Source organism: Oncorhynchus gorbuscha, linkage group LG20 (genome assembly GCF_021184085.1).
Source record: "Oncorhynchus gorbuscha isolate QuinsamMale2020 ecotype Even-year linkage group LG20, OgorEven_v1.0, whole genome shotgun sequence".
NCBI classification, from domain to species: domain Eukaryota; kingdom Metazoa; phylum Chordata; class Actinopteri; order Salmoniformes; family Salmonidae; genus Oncorhynchus; species Oncorhynchus gorbuscha.
Genome location: NC_060192.1, coordinates 23267666 through 23294937, shown reverse-complemented (window position 1 = coordinate 23294937; position 27272 = coordinate 23267666). Strand labels below are relative to the sequence as shown.

Here is a 27272-nt window from a genome sequence, read left to right as displayed (position 1 = left end):
GTTGGACTCTCTTGTGGTACTCTGTTTTTGTTCTTGTTTATTTATTTTTGATTAGCTGTTGAGGCCTTTTTCTGCTGTACCTACCACCTTGGGGATTTACCTTTTGACTTGGAGGATTACCTTTGTTCTCTTGGAATTACTTTTGACGTTGTGGATTTATATTTTTGCCTGAAGAACTTTCATTTCTTACTTTATTAAAACACTAGGTGACTGTTTCTCACACCGGAGACTCGGGTTCGTAACCGGGTCCTGACAGATGCGGCACCCAGCTACGCTCCTCAGGCAAATATCCCTCCCAGTCCACCAGATACTGCCACCCGCGGCCCCGATGGCGCACTTCCAACAGCCACCGGACTGTATAGGCAGGATGGTCATCGATAAGACGAGTGGGTGGAGGAGCAGCTGCAGGAGGGGACAAGGGACTGGAGCAGAATGATTTAATTAATGAAACATGGAAGGTGGAGTGAATCTTGAGAGAGTCCGGGAGTTTTAGATGAACAGCAGAAGGGTTTATGACATGATCAATCTCGAAGGGGCCAATGAGTCGGGGAGCTAGTTTTTTCGAAACCACTTTCAGAGGCAAGCCCTTCGAAGAAAGCCATACCCTTTGGCCTGGAGTGTAGACTGGAGCCACAGCACGACAACGATTAGCCTTGGATTGGGTCCTGGCAGAGGCACGAAGAAGAGCATTCCGGGCCCTCCTCCAAGTGCGATGACAACAGCGCATGTTGTCCTGGACTGAGGGCACCGCTTCTTCAACCTCCTGTGCAGGGAACAAGGGAGGTTGGTAACCCAGAACACACTCAAAAGGAGACATACCTGATGAGGTGTTGATGAGGGTGTTGTGGGTATATTCCACCCAGGGTAGCTGGGCACTCCAGGAGGAAGGGTTAGCTGAAGTAACACAGCGTATAGCAGTTTCCAACTCCTGTTTGGCCTGCTCGGTTTGACCGTTGGTCTGGGGGTGATAACCATACGAAAGGCTGACCTTAATGCCCAGACCTGTGCAGAAGGCTCTCCAAACCTGGGATGTGAACTGGGGACCTCTGTCAGAAACAATGTCACTCGGGATGCCATGCAGTCGCAAAACATGGGATACCAGCAGATCCACAGTCTCCCTGGAGGACGGAAAGCTTAGAGAGGGGAATGAAGTGAGCCGCTGTAGAAAATCGGTCAATAATAGTGAGGGTGACTGAGTTACCATTAGATGGGGGAAGCCCAGTGACAAAGTCCAACACTATTTGTGACCAGGGGCAACTAGGTATGGGAAGAAGATGAAGCAGACCAGATGTAGGTTTGGTGGAGGTTTTATTCTGGGCACAGATCGAGTAGGCTGAGATGAATTCCCTAGTGTCTCTCTCCATGGTGGGCCACAAAAATCACTGACGTAGGAAGGTGACTGTCCGATTCATGCCAGGGTGACAGGTGAGGTGAGTAGAATGGGCCCATTGAAGAACATCAGAATGAACTGAATCTGGCACAAACAGAGCCTTACCAGGACCGTTTCCAGGATCAGGCTGGTTTAGCTGAGCCTGACGAACACGGGCCTTAAACTCACAGGTGACAGCAGCAACAATGCAGGAGGATGGCATAATGGTCTCAGGCTCAGCACCTTTGTTGTCTGTGGTGAATTGACGAGAGAGGGCATCAGGCTTGGTATTCTTAGATCCGGAGCGATAAGTGAGTGTGAAGTTGAATCTACCAAAAAGCTATGCCCACCTGGCCTGCCGAGAGTTGAGACGTTTGGCGGTCTGAATGTAGGCTAGATTCTTACGATCCGTCCACACAATGAAGGGATGTGCTGAACCCTCTATCCAGTTACGCCATTCCTCCAGAGCCAGCTTAACAGCCAAGAGTTCACGGTTGCCTACTTCAAAATTTCTCTCTGGAGATGAGAACTTGCGGGACAGAAAGAGACAAGGATGGAGCTTCTGATCCACGGGAGAAAGTTGAGACAGGACTGCCCCTACCCCAGTGTCGGAAGCGTCCACCTCGAGGACGAACTGGAGTTCTGGGTCTGGCTGGGTAAGGATAGGAGCAGAAGTGAAGCGGTGCGTACCCCGGAATGCTGCCTCTGCCTCAGGGGACCTGTGGAATGGAGTGTAGGTTGAGGTGAGAGGAGTGAGAGGAGCTGCCAAACGACTAGTCACGGATGAATCATCTATATAAATTGGCAAACCCCAGAAAACGCTGTAACTGCTTCAGATTCATGGGCGCAAGCCACTCTGTGACTGCCCTAACCTTGGCAGAGTCCATTCGGAGCTGTCCTTGAGCAATAATGTAACCCAAGAAGGATACAGAGGAAACATGAAACTCCCATTTCTCAGCCTTGACAAATAGCTTTTTCTCCAATAGCCTTTGGAGAACTTGGGTGACGTGTTGCTTGTGAGCCGCAATGTCCTTCGAAAAAATAATAATGTCATCCACATATACAAAAACAAAATGCCCAATGACATCCCTCAGGACATTATTCACCAGGCCCTGAAAAACAGCCGGTGTGTTAGTGAGGCCAAATGGCATTACGAGGTACTCAAAATGTCCAAGTGGTGTGATGAATACTGTCTTCAACTCGTCTCCCTCTCTGATGAGGACAAGGTGGTAGGCATTCCAGAGGTCCAGTTTAGTAAATACAGTTGCACCATGGAGGGGGGCAAAAGCAGAACTAATAAGTGGCAAGGGATACTCATTCCTGATGGTGATACTATTCAACCCATGGAAGTCTATGCATGGCCTCAGTGACCCATCCTTCTTGACAAAGAAAAATCCAGCTCCCACTGGAGAGGTAGAAGGCCTGACATGTCCGACAACCAGGGAGTCCTGGATGTATTCCTCCATGGCTTCTTGCTTGGGCGAGAGAGGTTATACAACCTGCTACTAGGGAGGGGAGCTCCAGGCTGAAACTCGATAGCACAGTCGTAAGGCCGATGAGGCGGCAGAGATGGGGTGTGGTGCTTGCTGAATACAGGAGCTAGACCGTGATATTCTGGAGGAACAGAAGACAGGTCTGAGGGTTCTGGAATGGACTGGGGTGCAGAAAAGGCAGGATATATGGCAGAATGTAGACAATTAGAATGGCAAAATGTACTCCAAGTAGTAACCCTTCCGATAGACCAGTCAATCTGTAGGATGTGTAGCTTTAACCATGGATGGCCCAGAACCAGAGGTGAGTGAGCACAGTCGATGATATGGAAACTGACAGCAGCTCAGATGAGTTGCAATAACCAGGAGTGTAGAGTGAGGTTGGAGTTGGCAGCGTGGAACAGGGGAATAGGTCCTGGGGGAAATCCAAGGTAATGGTGGTGAGAAATATCCAGAACAAGGTGGTTGGTGGTGAGATGTGGAATAGGAGACAGGAGACAGAGACAGAGCGGTTCTGCAAGGAGAGGACAAAAATGATGTAAGGCAGGGAAACATGCACAGCAGAGCAAACAGGATCTAGAGCAAAGACAAAAGGCTAGAATCATAACTAACAGATAATAGATTACAATTTGGCAGCGTGGAGTTGGCAGGAATGAGTATATGTAGAGGTCTTGATTTATGGGACAATATGCAGCTGGTAGGGATTAGCTCTGACTCCAGCACATCGGTCTCCATCCACACAATCACACCAAGGGAGAGAGAGAGTGAGAGAGAGAGACTATACAGGGGGAGAACTGAAGGTTAGGACAACACCGGATGGACACCAGAGGGCGTAGTGGGAGCAGATGTGACAAGTTCCTCTCTAGTTTTCTTCCTAGGTTCCTACCTTTGTAGGGAGTTGTTCCTTGCCACAATGCTTCTACATCTGCATTGCTTGCTCTTTTGGGGTCTTAGGCTGGGTTTCTGTATAAGCACTTTGTGACATCTGCGGATGTAAAAAGGGCTTTATAAATACATTTAATTATATGTCCGGGTGTTCAACGCATGGCCAGTACTCATCCCACCTTGACGCTGATCTTATGTTGATGCTGTTTTCTGAATTTCTCAATGCTCTGTGTGCCTTGGCTTCCTTTCATATTCAAATAGGAGAGGAAGAGATGATGAGGGGGCTGGGTATCTCCCTCGATATTTTGCTCCATTCTCTCTTCAAACACTGTAACAAAACAAGAATCCACACCACGTGCCACACACACACACACACACACACACACACACACACACACACACACACACACACACACACACACACACACACACACACACACACACACACACACACACACATAGCTCTATCCTTGTGGCACTGTGGACTAATTCCATGGATAGAGAACAGAAGATTATAGGTTTGAAACTCACTGATGGCTCGTCACAATAAACAATGATTAATGCTGAAGGAAATTAATTTCCATGTGTCCTATCTGTCCTTGGACTTAAAACAAAGTTATCCCAAAATAAGCTAGCAGTGTTATTGAAACGTTCAGTAAACATTTTAAGGAAGCTATTAAAAAACTCCAAATAACTTATCGGTATTTGGTATTTTATTAGGATCCTCATTAGCTGTTGCAAAAGCAGCAGCTATGATTCCTGGCATGAAATATGACATAATACAGAACATCTGTTGTTGTCTCACCTACTGTTTTAGCTAGCTTTCCCAATTCAACACCTGTGATTACTGTATGCCTTGCTGTATGTCTCTCTCAAATGTCAATATGCCTTGTATACTGTTGTTCAGGTTAGTTATCATTGTTTTAGTTCACAATGGAGCCCCTAGTTCCACTCTTCATACCTCCTTTGTCCCACCTCCCACACATGCGGTGACCTCACCCATTACAACCAGCATGTCCAGAGATACAACCTCTCTCATCATCACCCACTGGGCTTACCTCCGCTGTACCCGCACCCAACCATACCCCTGTCTGCGCATTATGCCCTGAATATATTCTACCATGCCCAGAAACCTGCTCCTCTTATTCTCTGTCCCCAACGCTCTAGGCAACCAGTTTTGATAGCCTTTAGCCGCACCCTCATACTACTCCTTCTCTGTTCCGCGGGTGATGTGGAGGTAAACCCAGGCCCTGCATGTCCCGAGGCACCCTCATTTGTTGACTTCTGTGATCGAAAAAGCCTTGGTTTCATGCATGTCAACATCAGAAGCCTCCTCCCTAAGTTTGTTTTACTCACTGCTTTAGCACACTCTGCTAACCCTGATGTCCTTGCCGTGTCTGAGTCCTGGCTCAGGAAGGCCACCAAAAATTCAGAGATTTCCATACCCAACTATAACATCTTCCGTCAAGATAGAACTGCCAAAGGGGGAGGAGTTGCCGTCTACTGCAGAGATAGCCTGCAAAGTAATGTTGTACTTTACAGGTCCATACCCAAACAGTTCGAACTACTAATTTTGAAAATTACTCTCTCCAGAAATAAGTCTCTCACTGTTGCCGCCTGCTACCAACCCCCCTCAGCTCCCAGCTGTGCCCTGGACACCATTTGTGAATTGATCGCCCCCCATCTAGCTTCAGAGTTTGTTCTGTTAGGTGACCTAAACTGGGATATGCTTAACACCCCGGCAGTCCTACAATCTAAGATAGATGCCCTCAATCTCACACAAATCATCAAGGAACCCACCAGGTACAACCCTAACTCTGTAAACAAGGGCACCCTCATAGACGTCATCCTGACCAACTGGCCCTCCAAATACACCTCCGCTGTCTTCAACCAGGATCTCAGCGATCACTGCCTCATTGCCTGTATCCGCTACGGAGCCGCAGTCAAACGACCACCCCTCATCACTGTCAAATGCTCCCTAAAACACTTCTCTAATCAACCTGGCCCGGGTATCCTGGAAGGACATTGACCTCATCCCGTCAGTTGAGGATGCCTGGTCATTCTTTAAAAGTAACTTCCTCACCCTTTTAGATAAGCATGCTCCGTTCAAAAAATGCAGAACTAAGAACAGATACAGCACTTGGTTCACTCCAGACCTGACTGCCCTCGACCAGCACAAAAACATCCTGTGGCGGACTGCAATAGCATCGAATAGTCCCCGCGACATGCAACTGTTCAGGGAAGTCAGGAACCAGTACACACAGTCAGTCAGGAAAGCTAAGGCTAGCTTCTTCAGGCAGAAATTTGCATCCTGTAGCTCCAACTCCAAAAGTTCTGGGACACTATGAAGTCCATGGAGAACAAGAGCACCTCCTCCCAGCTGCCCACTGCACTGAGAATAGGTAACACGGTCACCACCGATAAATCCATGATTATCGAAAACTTCAATAAGCATTTCTCAACGGCTGGCCATGCCTTCTGCCTGGCTACTCCAACCTCGGCCAACAGCTCCTCGCCCAAGCCTCTCCAGGTTCTCCTTTACCCAAATCCAGATAGCAGATGTTCTGAAAGAGCTGCAAAACCTGGACCCGTACAAATCAACTGGGCTTGACAATCTGGACCCTCTATTTCTGAAACTATCCGCCGCCATTGTCGCAACCCCTATTACCAGCCTGTTCAACCTCTCTTTCATATCGTCTGAGATCCCCAAGGATTGGAAAGCTGCCGCAGTCATCCCCCTCTTCAAAGGGGGAGACATCCTGGACCCAAACTGTTACAGACCTATATTATTATTATTATTATTATTATTATTATTATATTATTATATTATATCCATCCTGCCCTGCCTATCGAAGGTCTTCGAAAGCCAAGTCAAAAAAACAGGTCACTGACCATCTCGAATTCCACCGTACCTTCTCTGCTGTGCAATCTGGTTTCCGAGCCGGTCACGGGTGCACCTCAGCCACACTCAAGGTACTAAACGATATCATAACCGCCATCGATAAAAGACAGTACTGTGCAGCCGTCTTCATCGACCTTGCCAAGGCTTTCGACTCTGTCAATCACCATATTCTTATCGGCAGACTCAGTAGCCTCGGTTTTTTCGGATGACTGCCTTGCCTGGTTCACCAATTACTTTGCAGACAGAGTTCAGTGTGTCAAATCGGAAGGCATGCTGTCCGGTCCTCTGGCAGTCTCTATGGGGGTGCCACAGGGTTCAATTCTCGGGCCGACTCTTTTCTCTGTATATATCAATGATGTTGCTCTTGCTGCGGGCTAGAATGCAAACTCTCCTTCCAGACTCATATCAAACATCTCCAAACGAAAATCAAATCAAGAGTCGGCTTTCTATTCCGCAACAAAGCCTCCTTCACTCACGCCGCCAAGCTTACCCTAGTAAAACTGACTATCCTACCGATCCTCGACTTCGGCGATGTCATCTACAAAATGGCTTCCAACACTCTACTCAGCAAACTGGATGCAGTTTATCACAGTGCCATCCGTTTTGTCACTAAAGCACCTTATACCATCCACCACTGCGACTTGTATGCTCTAGTCGGCTGGCCCTCGCTACATATTCGTCGCCAGACCCACTGGCTCCAGGTCATCTACAAGTCCATGCTAGGTAAAGCTCCGCCTTATCTCAGTTCACTGGTCACGATGGCAACACCCATCCGTAGCACACGCTCCAGCAGGTGTATCTCACTGATCATCCCTAAAGCCAACACCTCATTTGGCCACCTTTCGTTCCAGTACTCTGCTGCCTGTGACTGGAACAAATTGCAAAAATCGCTGAAGTTGGAGACTTTTATCTCCCTCACCAACTTCAAACATCAGCTATCTGAGCAGATAACCGATCGCTGCAGCTGTACATAGTCTATTGGTAAATAGCCCACCCATTTTCACCTACCTCATCCCCATACTGTTTTTATGTATTTACTTACCTTTCTGCTCTTTTGCACACCAATATCTCTACCTGTACATGACCATCTGATCATTTATCACTCCAGTGTTAATCTGCAAAATTGTAATTACTCGCCTACATCCTCATGTCTTTTGCACACATTGTATATAGACTCCCCTTTTTTTCTACTGTGTTATTGACTTGTTAATTGTTTACTCCATGTGTAACTCTGTGTTGTCTGTTCACACTGCTATGCTTTATCTTGGCCAGGTCGCAGTTGCAAATGAGAACTTGTTCTCAACTAGCCTACCTGGTTAAATAAAGGTGAAATTAAAAATTTTAAAATAAAAATCAATAGACAAAAACAGCTCAACAACAGCTCAAGAACTACATAAAAAATGTAAAAGGCACATGTAGCCTACATATCAATGCATACACAAAAACTTTTTAGGGCAAATAGGGGATTGTCGTTGTGCCGTGAGGTGTTAATAGAGAATTTCCGTTCTCAGATCATTTCCGTTAATTTCAGTGAATTTCCAGTTAATTAAACCTCCCAGGAAAACGTTCAAGGAAACAGAGTTAAATGTTCTCAGAACCTCCCTGAAACCTAAAAAATAAACAGAACAGGAGAAATTCAAAACAGATTTTAAAAAACGTTCACTTTTACCAGTCAGGAAATGTATGGCGTCGTTACTACAACCAATGTGAAACCAAAAAAACACGTTTTCACAACTTTCAAGGAACCAAATGTACTACTGAATACATAGTAGGTTTTCCTCCATTCAGACGGGGTTGATGCTACCTCTTTCCTTCTCTATTATTTTCTTAATCCTTACAACCCATCCTCATCTTATCTTCAGTCACAACAACCCTGTATTACCAGCCTCCTGCCTCCCTTGTTTTATCACTCTTTCTTCTAACGTGACGTTGTTGCTAGGTAATGCATAGGTGGCAAGTTGAAGGAATTGACAACTTAAGTCTGCTTAGGAATGGCTGATTTTAAGCCTTGTGGGGTTCTTTGCACAATTGTGTTTCTATTTTGAAATCGTGTTCTCTTCCTCCCTCTCTGTCCAGCCCATAATGTATCCTCTGTGTATTCACTAACCCTTCTGTACCAACAACCCTCTCTGAAGTATACTAACATCTCTTTTCGGTCTGTACTAACAGTCCTTTCTGTAGTGTCCTTCCCCTTTTCTCTGTCACCTGTTAACCCAGTTCTCTGTACCCCAGGCTGATGGGAAGGGAATGGACAGTGGCCTCCTGCCTGATGCCAACGGAACAGAGCCCAGCCCGGGAGGACAGAGGGAGGACAGAGGGAAATGGCAGAAGCCGCGGATCAGTCGTAAATCTCTGATGAAGTGCTGTCTCGTCAAATGGATCATCGACAACACAACACGAGCACAGGGGCCAGGTAGGTATGGGACAGAGCAGAACTAACTACCCAACTAACGACTGTAACTCATATGAGGCTCAGTCATCCCAGCCACAGTGTTGTATGTGTCCTACCCTGTTTGGGATAGCTGGGGTGGAGTGAAGATGAAGGCGGAGTAGAGGGGGAGGGGATGCAGTCTTTCAATCCCCTGGCCTATACAACTGATTACATTATTTCTGATGCATCTACCCTATCTTATTGGACTATATTTAAAACTCTCTCTCTCTCTCTCGACTTCTGCTGTGCTAGCCTCTCCTCTCTGTGTCACTTCAGTATACCAGCCACTCAATCTATCAATAAATCTCTCCACAGTCACAGTAAACTGATTGCTGTAGGGCTAAATGTTTTATTGTTGACTATTTATTTTTCTCTCAATTCTTATAAATGGTTTTAGGAGGCATTTATACTTGACAAAAATATAAACACAACATGTAAAGTGTTGATCCTATGTTTCATGAGCTTAAATAAAAGATCCCAGAAATGTTCCAGATGCACAAAAAGCTTATTTCTCAAAACATTTTGGCACAAATTTGTTTACATCCCTGTTAGTGAGCATTTATCCTTTGCCAAGATAATCTATCCACCTGACAGGTGTGGCATATCAAGAAGCTGATTAAACAGCATGATAATTACACAGGTGCACCTTGTGCTGGAGACAATAAAAGGCCTCTCCAAAATGTGCAGTTTTGTCACACAACGTTAATGCCACAGATATCTCAAGTTTTGAGGGAGCGTATAATTGGCATTCTGACTGCAGATATGTCCACCAGAACTGTTGCCAGAGAATTGAATGTTAATTTCTTTAACCATAATGTCATTTTAGAGATTTGACAGTACGTCCAACAGGCTTCACAACCTTTGACCACGTGTAACCACGCCAGCCCAGGGCCTCCACATCCGGCTTCTTAACCTGCAGGATCGTCTTAGACCAGCCATCCAGACATCTGATGAAACTGTAGGTTTGCACAACCAAAGAATTTCTGCCCAAACTGTTAGAAACCATCTCAGGGAAGCTCATCTGCATGCTCGTCGTCCACCTCAGGGTCTTGACCTGACTGCAGTTTGGCATCGAAACCGACTTCAGTGGGCAAATGCTCACCAATGGCATACTGGAAAAGTGTGCTCTTCACGGATGAAACCCGGTTTCAACTATATTGGGCAGATGGCGTTGTGTGGGCGAGCTGTTTGCTGATGTCAACAGTGTGAACAGAGTGCCCCATGGTGGCTGTGGGGTTATGGTATGGGCAGGTATAAGCTACGAACAACGAACCCAATGGCAGTTTGAATGTACAGAGATACCGTGATGAGAACTTGAGGCCTATTGTCGTGCCATTCATCTGCCACCACCACCTCGTATTTCAGAATGATAATGCACGGCCCCATGTCACAAGGATCTGTATACAATTTCTGGTAACTGAAAATGTCCCAGTTCTTCCATGGCCTGCATACTCACCATACATGCCACCAATTGAGCTCTGGATCGACCTGTACGTCAGCGTGTTCCAGTACAGGCCAACACCCAACAACATTGCAGAGGCATTGAAGAGGACTTGGACAACATTCCGCAGGCCACAATCAACAGCCTGATCAACTCTATGCAAAGGAGATGTGTCGCGCTTCATGAGGACAAATGGTGGTCACACCAAATACTGACTGGTTTTCTGATCCACGCCCCTACCTTTGTGACCTAATGTATTTATTTCAGTTGACTGATTCCCTTATATGAGCTGTAACTCGGTAAAATCTTTGAAATTATAGCATGTTGCGTTTATATTTTTTGTTCAGTGTAGGAAGCTTAAAAATATTACTGAAATAAAAATGCCAGTGTTAACAGTAATATACCTGTCATCTCTCAGCAGATAGAGAAGAGCTGCCTCCTGACAGAGACTATAGCCAGTCATTTTGTCAATTGATCTTATTTGATTATCGATGATTTTCGATTCAAAGCCTTGGTGGATTATTTAGTTTCAAATCATTTCCATACCCTTACCAAGTACAACACATGCAAATAGAGAGACATCCAAGGCTATGTAAAATATTGTTAAATAAATAGGGGCTGTTGAAGGCTGTTGAAGAAAGAATATGAATTCCAATTATTTTTTTCACTTTTCTATCCAGAACACCTGAACAGATTTAAATGGGTTAAAAGCATGATAGCTGCAGGTATGGAGGGTTACAAATAGCCCCCATCAGAGAAGGGAAAAGTTAGTGTTTCTGTTGCTGAGCTGAGTATGGAGGGAATAGTAGAGTGTCTGTTGCTGCTTATACCACGTTTGCCCTCATTTTCTCTACCTATCTAAATGATTGACATTGCCCTTCTGTGCGTGCAGAATGGGGTTAACATCTGCACGTGCACTCACCGGAGCTAAGAGACCCTTACCCATTCTCTACCCCCAAACCCCCATCCCGCCCCCAAATTAACCCCTTCGTCGCCCTTCTGCCCTGCCTCAACTCATCCTACTCCAGTAAGGAACCCCAAATACAACCATGTCTAGGGATCTACATCTGCTGGATAGTATCACTCATTACATGACATAGTAGAAGTTCTCTCTATGCACACCAGATGGTACACTCACTCTTTCTGGTAGTCTCAGAACTATTCAGAATTGTTTGAGAGAGAGAGAGAGACTTCATCAAATAAATTGGATATCCAGACATTGTCATCCTGTGAATCAGGGTAGAGACTCAGGAGGTATGCTAATTTGGTAGAAAGCAGACCTAACCGACTCTGTTAAATTAGTCAAAACAGGAACATTTTACATCTGGTTAGAAATGATCACAGAGAAAAATGTCCTTGTGTGTACTACCAATATCCCCCCAATATAATTCCCATACTTTAACAATGACAGATTCTCCATCCTAGAGGGGGAGATCAACAATTTCCAGGACCAGGGACATGTACTAGTCTGTGGCAACCTAAATGCCAGAACTGGACAAGAACCTGACACCCTCAGCACGCAAGGGGACAAACACCTACCTCAACTCAGAGTCTCTTAGAGCATTCACAGTCTGTCCACTGACACCCCTATCTGATCACAACAAAATCACACTCTACTTGAACAGAGCTATGCTCAATCATGAGGCATCAAAGCCAAAGGAACGGAATAATATTAAGAAATGCTATAGATCGAAGGAAAATAGTGTGGAAATCTACCAAAAAACAATTACTCAACAACAAATTCAATGCCTTCAAGACAATTTATTGGACAAAGGGTTTCACTGTAATAGTGAAGGTGAAACTTGGCAGTAGAAATCGTAAAAAGTATCATTTCAAGCAGACAACCTAAGAAAATTTACAAAATTGACAAATGGTTTGATGAAGAATGAAAAAACCCAAGAAAGAAATTGAGAAACGTATTCAAACAGCAAAAACATATACATGATCAAATACAAATCTTAGAATCAGCTATTAAAGACTGGAGAATCCAGTGGGTTCTGGTAACTACATAATTGCGTCAACAGCAACCTTGGACAAATCCTCTGCATGATCATTAACAGCAGACTGATACATTTTTTTAGCAAAAGCAGTGTACTGAGCAAATGTCAAATTGGCTTTTTACCAAATTACCGTATCACAGGCCACGTATTCACCCAACACACCCTAACTGACAAACAAACAAACCAAAACAAAGGCAAAGTCTTTCGACTCTTTCGACTCAATTTGGCATGAGGGCCTGCTATACAAATTGATGGAAAGTGGTGTTGGGGGGAAAAACATACAACAATATAAAATCCAGGTACACAAACAGAAAGTGTGTGGTTAAAATTAGCAAAAGTCAATAGTTTGTAGACGCACCTTTTGCAGCAATTACAGCTGCAAGTCTCTTGGTGTATGTCTCAATAAGCTTGGCACATCTAGCCACTGGGATTTTTTGCCCATTCTTCAAGGCAAAACTGCTCCAGCTCCTTCAAGTTGGATGGGTTCTGCTGGTGTACAGCAATCTTTTAGTCATACCACAGATTCTCAATTGGATTGAGGTCTGGGCTTTGACTAGGCCATTACAAGACATTTAAATGTTTCCCCTTAAGCCACTCAAGTGTTGATTTAGCAGTATGCTTAGGGCCATTGTCCTGCTGGAAAGTGTACCTCCATCCCAGTCTCAAATCTCAGGAAGACTGAAACAGCTTTCCCTCAGAATTTCCCTATATTTAGAGCAATCTATCATTCCTTCAATTTGACCAGTTTCCCAGTCCCTGCCGATGAAAAACATTCCCACAGCATGATGCAGCCACCACCATGATTCACTGTGGGGATGGTGTTCTTGGGGTGTTCTCTTGCACCAGACATAATGTTTTCCTTGTTGGCCAAAAAGCTCAATTTTAGTCTCATCTGACCAGAGTACCTTCTTCCATATGTTTGGGGAGTCTCCCACAAGCCTTTTGGCGAACACCAAACGTGTTTCCTTATTTTTTTCTTTAAGCAAGGGTTTTTTTCTGGCCACTCTTCCGTAAAGTCCAGCTCTGGAGTGTACGGCTTCAAGTGGTCCTATGGACAGATACTCCAATCTCCACTGAGCTTTGCAGCTCCTTCAGGGTTATATTTGGTCTCTTTGTATCCTCTCTGATTAATGCCCTCCTTGCCTGGTCCTTGAGTTTTGGTGGGCGGCCCGCTCTTGGCAGGTTTGTTGTTGTTGAATGTTTTAATAATGGATTTAATGGTGCTCCGTGGGATGTTCAAAGTTTCTGATATTTTTTTATAACCCAACCCTGATCTGTACTTCTCCACAACTTTGTCCCTGACCTGTTTGGAGAGCTCTTCATGGTGCCGCTTGCTTGGTGGTGCCCCTTGCTAAGTGGTGTGGCAGACGCTGGGGCCTTTCAGAACAGGTGTATATATACTGAGATCATGTGACAGATCATGTGACACTTAGATTGCACACATGTGGACTTTATTTAACTAATTATGTGACTTCTGAAAGTAATTGGTTGGACCAGATCTTATTTAGGGGCTTCATAGCAAAGGGGTTATTAAAGTTGTTTTTTTTTCATTTCACTTCACCAATTTTGGCTATTTTGTGTATGTCTGTTACATGAAATCCAAATAAAAATCCATTTAAATTACAGGTTGTAATGCAACAAAATAGGAAAAGCACCAAGGGGGATGAATATTTTGCAAGGCACTGTATAGACATAATATGACATTTGAAATGTCTTTATTCTTTTGGAACTTTTGTGAGTGTAATGTTTACTGTTAATTTTTTTGTTTATTTCACCTTTGTTAATGATCTATTTCCCTTGCTTTATCAATGTAAACATATGTTTCCTATGCCAATAAAGCCACTAAAATTGACATTAAATTGAGACATAGAGCTGTACTGTAATTGTTTGGGACTATTGGCCTTAATGCTGCTCTCATTACAGTTGTTAATGTTTGATCCGAAGAGTATGTTATTAATGCCGATATGCCATCAACATCTGTCTTTAACGTAAGATCGATCAGCACTTTGTACTGCTGTCTTTGTTTCAAGGTCGTGTTTTTTACGCACACTACGTAGCTGCTGCTCAAACTGCCACTTCCTTTACTTCCTGGCTTTACTCACCCTCCTCTGAACCATGATGATGTAGCCTATGTCTCCTCATATGTTAACCAACACCATCCCATCCCTTCTAACTGATTTTTCGCTTCTCAATGATCATGCAAGTATGGAAGAGTAGGCTACCAAGCTGTTCCACCTCTGTGCAGCCGAATGTTATAGGCAGCTGAGCATGTGTATCCCGACCCGGCACCCTTATGTCGTTTGTCAACTACTGCTTTAGACTGCCTACTATTTGTGATGATAATCTTCGTAGTTATGATGCCATGTTTTAGCGAGAGTTGAGGAAAAAAGACCTAGCCAAAGTTTGCAATGAATTTGAGAGACTGCCTGTCTCTGTCTTGCTTGAAACAGACTACCTTTGTTTTGTGCTTATGTTTGCAATACTGTTACAACACACAACAAAGTTGGTACGGACATGTCGATCATGTCTTCTGTGTACAACATGATAGCTGCATGTAGCCTAACACCCCTCCTGAAAAAATAACATGAAATCGTGCTTGAGGCATAGAATTTATAGTTCGAATATGTCGACCATATCGTTAGTGTAGAGAAGCAGGACAAATGTAACACTGTTTTAGTTTTGTTCCTAATTACTCAGAGATCGATAGAGCTAGATACATAATATTTTATGACAAACAACTTATATATATTATATTGCCTCTACCATTAGGAATTGTACTTTAATTTCTAGGGTAAATAAGTTTAAAATAAATAGACAGAGAACAGAACTACCGCAACATTACTTTTGTACCTGCTGGTGGGTCAGGAATAACCACAGCCTTGGGATGGAAGAAACAGCTGGCGAGAAGTGCACAATATTTGTCTCATCGCCATGTTTCTGGTTTGTAATGCTTGTTACTTTCAACAAATGTACTATAAGCCATCATTTCATGTTTGTGTCGATTTGAATAATTAATCCTATAGGTTCGAAATGTATGAAAATGAACCATGCATCAACATTGTAATGTTACGCAACCACAATATTTTGCCTTACAATATGAATCAGACTAAAATGGATCACATAATAGCTACATTAACCATCATGTTCTTATCTCACTTTAATTGGAATGTAGTAGGAGATGTTTTTCACCATTTTCAATGATTATTCATGCTTAGTTGACCAATTATGTGCGCTCTAGCTGTCCTTGTCACGCGCGCTCCTCTTGTCTTAAGAAAATAAACGGCTTTATTCTCTTCACAAACAGCAAACTCATCATGCTTATCAAATTTCCTTGGCTTTACATAAGGTATTTGACCTCCAGAATTATAAATATATTTTTAACCACTAACCTGTATTTAAAAGCTTTATGTGAGAAGCTGATCCATCAAGTCAATTGATTAAGGCATAATTCTAATGACGTCATATATAATTTTCAAACATTGTCACTTGTTGATACATTGCTAACATTATAAAAGCAATATGAACTAGCGGAGACAATGGCCTGTGCATAAATGTTTATTTGATTTTATTCCCGGTCATCAGTTTACATTGTTTTACTGTAATTTCACCCAGGCTAACACCCAAGACTAGCTAGCATGATACTTGAAACCTATGCTGTCATTTAGTAACTAGATAGGATAAGAAAATGACATGTTTGGAACCTTAAACAACTGAACACAACTCTACAACCGAAAAACACTTCAGGTCTGTTTTAGCTCAAACCCCCTTTTTGTTGATAACTCAGTGAAACATGGTCGGAATGGGCTGTTGTTTCGCGGGGAGGTCGTCCTACACATTAGGAATGCACTGACCTGACTGTGCATCATTCTAGCTTCTGTGTTACATGAGAAAATGAGCATTACTTTCGCACCGTGTTGCTTTAATCCATGTGAGGGAGATGCGGCAGTGGGAGACTGAGCAGAAGTTACGTAAAAGAAAAATCCTGCGCATCAGAAATCTCCATATGAATAGCCAAGGCAAGTCGGATTTCAGAAAATCCATAACCGCAGCCACTCAGTTTTTTTAAATGGTCTATTACATGAGCTAACCTTATACCATATGCATGGATAGAAGGGTCTGCCTGGTACTGTTCTGGCAGTTCACATGGTTATAGAAACATCTGGGGCGGCAGGGTACCCTAGTGGTTAGAGCGTTGGACAAGTAACCAAAAGGTTGCGAGTTCAAATCCCAAGCTGACAAGGTACAAATCTGTCGTTCTGCCCCTGAACAGGCAGTTAACCCACTGTTCCTAGGCCGTCATTGAAAATAAGAATTTGTTCTTAAATAAAGGTTAAAAAAAATACAAATTTAATCAGTGGACTAAATATGTTCTGTGATCATTCTGATAGTAGTGGTTTGCTCCCTGTGAAAATAGAGTTGACAGTGAGGAAACTTCTCCTAAAAGGCATTTTTTACTCTTAGTATTTCAACTTGTATGTGTTTGCAAAGAAGCACTCGCCCTCCATTTGGCAAATCTGACCATAATTCTATCCTCCTAATTTCTGCTTACAAGCAAAAATGAACGCAGGAAGCACCAGTGACAAGATCAATAAAAAAGTGGTCAGATGAAGCAGATGCTAAGCTACAGGACTATTTTGCGAGCACAGACTGGAATATGTTCCGGGATTCCTCCAATGGCATTGAGGAGTACATCACATCTGTCATTGTCTTCATCAATAATTGCATCGATGACGTCGTCCCCACAGTGACCGTACGTAGATACCCCAACCAGAAGTCATGGATTACAGGCAACATCCTCACTGAGCTAAAGGCTAGAGCTGCCGCCTTCAAGAAGCAGGATTCTAACCCGGAAGCTTATAAGAAATCCCACTATGCCCTCCGACGAACCATCAAACAAAGCGTCAATACAGGACTAAGATTGAGTCATACTACACCGGCTCTGACGCTCGTCGGATGTGGCAGCGCCTGGACACCATTACAGACTACAAAGGGAAGCACAGCCGAGAGCTGCCCAGTGACACGAGCTTACCGGACAAGCTAAACTACTTCTATGCTTGCTTTGAGGCAAATAACACTGAAACATGTATGAGAGCACCAGCTGTACCGGAAGACTGTGATCACGCTCTCCGCAGCCGATGTGAGTAAGACCTTAATACAGGTCAACGTTCACAAAGCCGCAGGGCCAGACGGATTACCAGGACGTGTACTGCGAGCATGCGCTGACCAAGTGTTTTCACTGACATTTTCAACCTCTCTCTGTCCGAGTCTGTAATACCAACATGTTTTAAGCAGACCACCATAGTGCCTGTGCACAAGAACACTAAGGAAACCTGCCATAATGACTACTGACCCATAGCACTCAAAGTCTATAGCCATGAAGTGCTTTGAAAGGCTGATCATGGCTCACATCAATACCATCATCCCAGAAACCCTAGACCCACTCCAATTTGCATACCGCCCCAACAGATCCACAGATGATGCAGTCTCTATTGCAATCCACACTGCCCTTTCCCACCTGGACAGAATGAACACCTATGTGAGAATGCTATTCATTGACTACAGCTCATCGTTCAACACCATAGTGCCCTCAAAGCTCATCAATAAGCTAAGGACCCTGGGACTAAACACCTCCCTCTGCAACAGGATCCTGGACTTCCTGACGGGCTGCCCCCAGGTGGTAAGGGTAGGTAACAACACATCTGCCACGCTGATACTCAACACAGGGGCCCCTTAGGGGTGCGTGCTCGGTCCCCTCCTGAACTCCCTGTTCACTCATGACTGCACGCCCAGGCACGACTCCAACACCATCATTAAATTTGCAGATGACACAACCGTAGTAGGCCTGATCACTGACAACAATGAGACAGCCTATATGGAGGGGACCTGGCCATGTGGTGAGAGGACTAGAACCTCTCCCTCAATATGATCAAGACAAAGGAGATGATTATGGACTACAGGAAAAAGAGGACATAGCACGCCCCTATTCTCATCGACAGGGGCTGCAGTGGAGCAGGTTGAGAGCTTCAAGTTCCTTGGTGTCCACATCACCAACAAACTAACATGGTCCAAGCACAACATGACAGTCGTGAAGCGGGCATGACAAAATCTATTCCCCCTCAGGAGACTGAAAAGATTTGGCATGGGTCCTCAGATCCTCAAAAGGTTTTACAGATGCACCATCGAGAGCATCACTGCCTGGTATGTGTGAACGGCTCAGTACATCACTGGGGCAAAGCTTCCTGCCATCCAGGACCTCTATATCAGGCGGTGTCAGAGGAAGGTCCTGACAATTGTCAAAGACTGTTCTCTCTAATACCAAACGGTAAGCGGTACTGGAGCGCCAAGTCTAAGTCCAAAAGGCTTCTAATCAGCTTCTACCCCCAAGCCATAGGACTCCTGAACATCTAGTCAAATGACTACCCAGACTATTCACATTGCCCCCCCCCCACACCACTGCCACTCTCTGTTGTCATCTATGCATAGTCACTTTAATTAACTCTACCTCCATATACATACTACCTCAACTAACCGGTGCCCCCACACATTGACTCTGTACCGGCGCCCCCCTGTATATAATGTTATTTTTTACTGCTCCTCTTTAATTACTTGTTACTTTTATCTCTTATCTGTATCTTTTTAAACTGCACTGTCGGTTAGGGGCTCGTATGTAAGCATTTCACTGTTGTATTCGGGGGATGTGACTAATAAAATTAGATTTGATTTGAAATGATGAACACAGGCTCAGTTGTGGGAGGGGCCTCAGACTGTCTTCCCAGTGCAGTGGTCAGTGCTGCTTAAGTGTTTTCCCTATAGTATCCACAAGGTGCAGCACCTTTATGTGCAGCATCTCTGGGCACTTAGAAGAGGGAGTCAAGTGACTAACTCCATCTAAATCTCTCTCTCTCTTTGGTAAAATGCATTTCTGGCCTGTTCCCATTCCAGTCCTGAGACCAGCATTTTGCATCTCAATGATTGATTTATCCCCCCCCCCGCCCTCTCTCTCAGCTCCTGCTTAAACTCACTCCATTAAGATGTGCACACTCATCAGTTATGAACTCTACCCATCTTCGTCTCTTCTCTTTGTCTTGCTTACGCCCTCACAGTCATGCACTCTACCACAGCTGATATCATGAAAGTGTTGGTGGAGTGTAAACTAATGGAGAGCATTGATGCTAAAACTTGACAGAGACTTAAAGAGGAATAGGATGGGAAAAACCTTAGGGCACTCTGTCTACCGCCCCTCTTCCCCCAATTTAAAGTCCCTTGATATTCGTTTGTTGAATTAGAAACACAATGTGAGGTTTCAGTGTTATGTTTGATGTGAGTCTGCCTTTTTGTGCTATACGTGTCAATGGGAGGTAGACACAGGCAGCGCCACACAGGCTAGTGCAGACTCCTTCACTCTAAGTGCTGCTGGTCATATTCCAGCCATCAGCGGATGTGGATCAATGCCTGGTTTACAGCTTTACATCATCCTTAAAATGCCTGGGCAAACAAGGAAATGCTCAGACGGTCAATCAGAAACTATTAGTAAAAAACACACATCATCCCTCCGGACTCGCTGCCCTCCTCCCCCCTCTCTCACTCATCTTTCTCGCTCACTCAAATCGGAGACTGCACTAGAGGGAGAATTCCTGTCTTGATGGACCTGTGGGACGGACTTACCCAAAAAGGGAGACACAGGGGGTTCAGCCCTTAACTGGGACAGAATGTTTACTACAGAGGATACTTCACAAAGGAGATTTGGGAGATGAGGAATTAAGTAGTATACCTTTGTTGTTTTTTTTACTCAAAACCATGCACTGGACCTGGATTTAGAGGGACTTTTGGAAGACAAAATATTATCAACAAACTCACCTTTTTGCCTTCGCTGGAGATCAAGGGGTTAAATGAATGGCAGCTGAAACAGAGTGACTGTTACGGGATCTTTACCTTGTTCACCCATGAAGAGCATCGTCACTTGCAGATTTCACCTGCTTTAACAATGTCTGTGGGTGGGAGGATGGGGGGAGTAAAAGAGTGACCAATAGATTTCAGTGTTTGCAGCTATTTTTCAGGCATCTTCTTCAATTCTTTGATAGGATGTTTTTTAAATACACACTTACAGCAGCAAACATTTGTAAAGTTATGGAATACACATCCTATATGTCCAGGGCTGGCCAATAGAAACCATATAAAGGTTCTTACTCAAATCAGTCAGCCATGGTGCTGGATGGCATGGAATTGATTGCAATTACTGTAGTCATTGGCCTTTTTTTTGTCATGTTCAAGCAGTTTGGTGTCTGGGAGCCCTTGTCATTAGATGGTAAGTAACAGGAACAGACTCCCCAGTCTCTTTTCTGATCAAGGCCATCATATTCCTCACAAATAGACATAAGCTACTCGTACTGTGTTGTTGATAGTTGACGCTACATGATTTCACTGTTGTCAACTTATGAGAGACAGCTGGCTTCCACTGCATATCAAGGCACAATGCCTCAAAACACGAAGGTCTCATGTCTTATTACTGATAGATAGAAATAGAAAAGACAACACTGTGGCCACCTGACTTAACCTGATTGTGTGTTTCTCCCTTTCTCACCTCCTCACTTCCCTATACTTCAATCTCTTCCTCTCCCTTGTTTGTTTGTATATCATAGATGGTGAGCACACACACAGTAGTAACTCCATGTATTCTTCATTTCCTTTGTCTTGATTATGTATGTTTTAATCTGCCCCACTCTCTCATTATATATGTATATGTATATATATTTTGTCTCTCTGAGGGTTGCGTGTCTTCCACTCATCATCCTCATCATCCTTACTTTATTATCCACCATCTGTTTGCTTTTAAAAATGTTATTGTGCTCCATTGTCATCCAATCCCATTTCTGTTACCCACCACACAAATGTCTCTCCCAACTTCTTTTGATTATCCTCACATCTTCCTCTCCCAATTTCAACCTTTCTCATCCATTTCTGTCCTATTTTTGCCTCTCCCTGAATCCGCATTCTCCTCTCCCTTTCACCTCACCCCTTCTCCCGACTTTCCTTCCTTTCCCTGGGTTGTCCTCCTCTCCCTCTCTCCCTCTCCTCTCTCAAACAGAGAGTAGTGACTGTGAATTGGAGCTTTCTACTGTTCGTCACCAGCCCGAAGGCTTAGAACAGCTCCAGGCCCAGACCCAGTTTACCAGGAAAGAGCTGCAGTCGTTCTACAGAGGCTTCAAAAATGTGCGACTGGGACTTGGCTGGGCTTAGAGCGCCGAGTGGGAGTGGGGTGCTTAAATCAACATTGTCAGGGACTTGAAGGACTGCAAAGATATCATCTCACAATATGTTTTACATACTTACATAGCTACATACATTTACACAGATATGTACACACACTTCAAGCCTTTTAGACATACAGGTAACTGCCAAAATAATGGAAACACTTGAGTAAAGGAGGGATGCAACATATATTGAAAGCAGGTGCTTCCACACAGGTGTGGTTCCTGAGTTAATTGAGCAGTTAACATCCAATCACGCTTAGGGTCCTGTATAAAAATGATGGGCAGGCCATTATTTTGGCCATTATTCTGGCAGTCATGGCTATGCCTCCATAGGATAACAATGCCCCCATCCATAGTGCACGAGTGGTTACTGCATGATTTGATGAGCATGAAAATGATGTAAACCATATGCCATGGCCATCTCAGTCGCCAGTTTTAAACCCCATTGAACACTTATTGGAGATTCTGGAGCGGTGCCTGAGACAGCGTTTTCTACCACCATCAACAAAACACCAAATGATGGCATTTCTCACAGAAGAATGGTGTCACATCCATCCAATAGCGTTCCAGACACTAATAAGAATCTATGTCAAGGGGCATTGAAGCTGTTCTGGCTCATGGTGGACCAGCGCCCTATTAAGACACTTTATGTTGGTGTTTCCTTTATTTTGGCAGTTACCTGCATATTAGCCATTTGCAAGCCGTTAGACACACCTCTTTGCACAGATATTTAACTACATGAATGCGTACAATACACACAAGTTAAGGAAGACAAACTTATTCAAGATATGTTCATGTCTCTCTGAACAGGAGTGTCCTAGCGGGCTGGTGGATGAGGAGACGTTCAAGACCATCTATTCACAGTTCTTCCCCCAGGGAGGTAGGATTCTCTCCCCTCAAGAGATGCAAGGGAGGCACCATGGTTGATAACCGATGGGTGGGAGACTCCCTTTTAACTGCCCTTACTGTTATCAGCAATTTCAACCTGGACTCAGGGGTAGACCTCACATAGCAAATGTATATCTGTGACACTCAAATGAGTATGATATGTTTTGTATGCTATTCATTTGTGGATGTCCATTATCCATTTCACATGAAATGTTACGAATTACAATTCATATGATATGTTATGAACTGCAATTTGTGCAATATGTTATGCAATATGCAATACGTATGACATGTTGTGGCTAATGTTAGCAAGGTGGCTAGAAAGTTAGCTAGGCTAGGTGTTAGGGTTAGAGGTTAAGGTTAATAGTTATGTTAGCTAACATGCTAAGTAGTTGCAAAGTTGCTTTTTAGCTAAAATGCTAAAGTTGCCAGTGACGCCTTTGGGTTGCTAGAGTGTTGTATTATATGCCCACCCATCCTCCCCGACCAACCTCATTTTTGGCTTAAGTAACAATACCCAATGTAACATATCATACTAATTTGAGTGTCACAGATTTACATTTACTATATTATGTCCTTGAGGACAGGCTGGCTATTTCAATGGACTGTTATTTGATGGAGCATTGTCTTACTGTTTTTGAATGAAAATTTGATCAGTAGATGCAAGATTCTGAAAACTCAGAACCTCATCTATTGATATATACAGTGCATTTGGAAAGTATTCAGACCCCTTGACTTTTTCCACATTTGATTACTTTATGGCCTTATTCTATAATGTATTAGATATGTTTTCCCGTCATCAATCTACAAACAATAACCCATAATGATGAAGTAAAAGCAGGTTTGTAGAAATTTTGGGAAATGTATCAAAATTAAAAAAACATATCACATTTACATAAGTATAAAGACCATTGACCCAGTACTTTGTTGAAGCACCTTTGACAGCGATTGCAGCCTCGAGTCGTCTTGGCTATGATGCTACAAGCTTGTTACACCTGTATTTGGGGAATTTTTCCCACTCTTCTCTGCAGATCCTCTCAAGCTTTTTCAGGTTGGATGGGGAGTGTTGCTACACAGCTATTTTCAGGTCTCTCCAGAGATGTTAGATCGGGTTCAAGTCCGGGCTGTGTTGTTTTGGCTATGTGCTTAGGGTCGTTGTCCTGCTGGAAGGTAAACATTCGCCCCAGTCTCAGGTCCTGAGCGCTCTGGAGCAGGTTTTGTTCAAGGATCTCTATATACTTAGCTCCATTCATCTTCCCCTCAATCCTGACTAGTCTCCCAGTCGGTGCCGCTGAAAAACATCCCCACAGCATGATGCTGCCACCACTATGCTTCACTGTAAGGATGGTCCCAGGATTCCTCCAGGTGTGACGCTTGGCATTCAGGCTAAAGAGTTCAATCTTGGTTTCATCAGACCAGTGAATCTTGTTTCTCATGGTCTGAGAGTCCTTTAGGTGCCTTTTGGCAAACTCCAAGCAGGCTGTCATGTGCCTTTTACTGAGGAGTGTTTTCCATTTGGCCACTCTACCATAAAGGCCTGGTGGAGTGCTGCAGAGATGGCTGTCCTTCTGGAAGGTTCTTCCATCTCCACAAAGGAACTCTGGAGCTCTGTTAGAGTGATAGAGTTCGGGTTCTTGGACACCTCCCTGACCAAGGCCCTTGTCCACCGATTGCTCAGTCTGGCCGGGTGGCCAGGTCTAGGAAGTGTCTTGATGGTTCCAAACGTCTTCCATTTAAGAATGATGGAGGCCACCGTGGTATTGAGGACCTTCAATGCTGCAGAAATGTTTTGGTCCCCTTCCCCAGATCTGTGTCTCGACACATTCCTGTCTCTGTGGTCTACGGACAATTCCTTCGACCTCATGGCTTGGTTTCTTACTTTGACATACACTACCAACTGTGGGACCTTATATAGACAGGTGTGCCTTTCCAAATCATGTCCAATCAATTGAATTTACCACAGGTGGACTGTGGTCAAGTTGTAGAAACATGTCAAGGATGATCAATGGAAACAGGATGCATCTGAGGTCAATTTCGAGTCTCATAGCAAAGGATCTGAATGCTTATGTAAACAAGGCATTTCTGTTTTTTATTTTGAATAAATTAGGGAAAAAATCTAAAAATGTGTTTTTGCTTTGTCATTATGGGGTGTTAAAAAATATTTTATCAATTTTAGAATTAGGCTGTAACGTAACAAAATGTGAAAAAAGTCAAGGGTTCTGAATTCTTTCCGAATGCCCTGTAGATGCTCCTAAAGACTTACCCATTCCATCCTGAGCAACCGTCAAAATGGATGAAAGTGAAAAGAGAATAAATAACCAACTGTCATCTACTGTACGCCTGCCTGACGTTAACTACATTATTGGTATCACTACTCAGATGCCACCACATATGCACATTTCCTGTTCAACGCTTTTGACATGGACAGAAATGGCTCTATCCGTTTTGAGGTAAGCAGAGCTCCTTGAAAGTAAGGTCATTTCTTCTCTCGCATAAAACCTTCCTGAACAATCAATCTTAGCCATCCCAATAACCTGCTCAACCTCCTCTCCCCTCCAGGACTTTGTGATTGGCCTATCTGTACTGCTCAGAGGTTCAGAAACAGAGAAGCTCCAGTGGGCCTTCAATCTGTATGATATTAACAAGGATGGCTGCATCACCAAGGAGGTACAGTGGAAGGCCTTGCCTTCAAACGTTCCTGTCTGTTGCATAGAGAGAGTTCTACTGCTAGACGTAACACTGCAAGACATAGCACTGACTCATGACTGTGTGTGTGTACGTGCAACTGTGTGTGTTTTTGTGTGTGTATGTGTGTGTCATGTGTGTATTGTGTGCACCTGTGTACAGGAGATGTTGGCCATAATGACATCCATCTATGACATGATGGGCAGGTATACCTCTCCCAGTGTACGAGATGATGACCCATCTGAGCATGTGGACAAGTTCTTTCAGGTACATAAACCCCCCAGCATGTAACCCCCTCCCATGTCTGACAGTTTACATGTTGTTTAACACCTTCTGTCCTTCTGTTTTGCATTGTTTCTGTCCTTAAGGCTTTATTGTTGGTTTTTGTTTGATGAGAACTCTGGTCGGTTTGAATTTCCACAACCTTAAAGCTTCACATTGTGTCACTGTGGAGGCTAGTAGTATACGGTATGTAATCATACAGGATCTTTAATGGCCACCTTTTTCAGAAAATGGATCGGAACAGAGACGGAGTGGTGACCATCGATGAGTTCATAGAGACCTGTCAGAAGGTAAACACATGTGTATCTGATATTAAAAATGCCAGGACAAGCCGCTGGCTATTGCATGGTTTTAACCTGCCTGGCTAACATTCCAGGTATTCCTGTAGTTGGTAGATAGCAAGTTCTGTCAGTTTTGTCTTACAGAACCTGCACAACATGTCAGAAGAGCACACAACATGTGAAAAGCTAAGAACAGTACTGCCATAAGTAGTGTTCAATTGACATTGTGTCCAAAACAACAAATTCCTTAACTCTTCATTTCTCTCACCAGGATGAAGATATAATGGCCTCCATAAAGCTCTTTGAGAATGTAATCTAGGTCTAGGACTGGACAGAGAACACAGTATATATGTCAAGATGACCTTTGATTCCAATAGCAGACCCTACAAGCCCCTCCGTACCTTGCCCCTCGCCGTTGGATAATAGAAGATTAATGACACGTCAAAATGAGGACAGTAAACATAAACATTTTTACTGACGACATGCCTCTGACTTTGAGTAAAGCCAGAGTGTTTATGTATGCGGACGACTCAACACTATACACGTCAGCTACCACAGCGACTGAAATGATTGCGACACTTAACAAAGAGCTGCAGTTAGTTTCAGAATGGGTGGCAAGGAATAAGTTAGCCCTAAATATTTCTAAAAATAAAAGCATTGTATTTGGAGCAAAACACTCACTTGACCCTAAACCGCAACTAAATCTTGTAATAAATAATGTGGAAATTGAGCTAGTTGAGATGACTAAACTGCTTGGAGTAACCCTAGATTGTAACCTGTCATGGTCAAAACATATTGATACAGTAGTAGCTAAGATGGGGAGAAGTCTGTCTTTAATAAAGCGATGTTCCGCCTTCTTAACAACACTATCAACAAGGCAGGTCCTACAGGCCCTAGTTTTGTCGCACCTTGACTACTGTTCAGTCGTGTGGTCAAGTGCCACAAAATAGGACTTAGAAAAATTGCAATTGGCTCAGAACAGGGCAGCACGGCTGGCCCTTGGATGTACACAGAGAGCTAATATTAATAATATGCATGTCAATCTCTCCTGACGGAAAGCGAAGGAGAGATTGACTTCATCACTTACATATCACTTACATACTTTGATTTATGAGAAGTTTTGACATGTTGAACGCACCGAACTGTCTGTCTACACTACTGGCACACAGCTCGGACACCCATGCACCCCCACAAGACATGCCACAAGAGGTCTCTTCACAGTCTCCAAGTCCATAACAGACTATGGGGAGGCACACAGTACTACATAGAGCCATGACTACATTGGACTCTATTCCACATCAAGTAACTGACACAAGAAGTAAAATATGATTTTAAAAAACAGATTCAAAAACACCTTATGGAACAGC

At 43.8% G+C, this 27272-nt stretch overlaps 1 protein-coding gene across 4 annotated transcripts; it reads left to right on the top strand.

The window, feature by feature from the left end:
- LOC124007512 (calsenilin-like) lies at positions 1 to 27272 on the top strand. 4 transcript variants are annotated; one of them, XM_046318147.1, is made up of 9 exons: positions 1 to 783; positions 8879 to 9059; positions 21604 to 21728; positions 22580 to 22649; positions 25037 to 25107; positions 25217 to 25324; positions 25505 to 25609; positions 25852 to 25914; positions 26177 to 27272. In XM_046318147.1, exons 2-9 carry the CDS (start codon positions 8894 to 8896, stop codon positions 26222 to 26224), a joined length of 756 nt encoding a protein of 251 aa, XP_046174103.1. In that variant the 5' UTR covers positions 1 to 783; positions 8879 to 8893; the 3' UTR covers positions 26225 to 27272. The 4 variants fall into 4 exon arrangements, with proteins under 4 accessions (XP_046174103.1, XP_046174104.1, XP_046174105.1 ...); XM_046318148.1 differs by lacking the exons at positions 1 to 783; positions 8879 to 9059 and adding exons at positions 19882 to 20823; positions 21158 to 21160; XM_046318149.1 differs by lacking the exons at positions 1 to 783; positions 8879 to 9059 and adding an exon at positions 19882 to 20823.

Coding starts and splice junctions, on each gene's coding strand:
- LOC124007512 (XM_046318146.1), top strand. CDS start 21,216: ATGTATGTTTTAATCTGCCCCACTCTCTCATTATATATGTATATGTAT. Junction 25,610..25,851: donor ATGTGGACAAGTTCTTTCAG/GTACATAAACCC, acceptor CACCTTTTTCAG/AAAATGGATCGGAACAGAGA. Junction 25,915..26,176: donor TCATAGAGACCTGTCAGAAG/GTAAACACATGT, acceptor TTCTCTCACCAG/GATGAAGATATAATGGCCTC.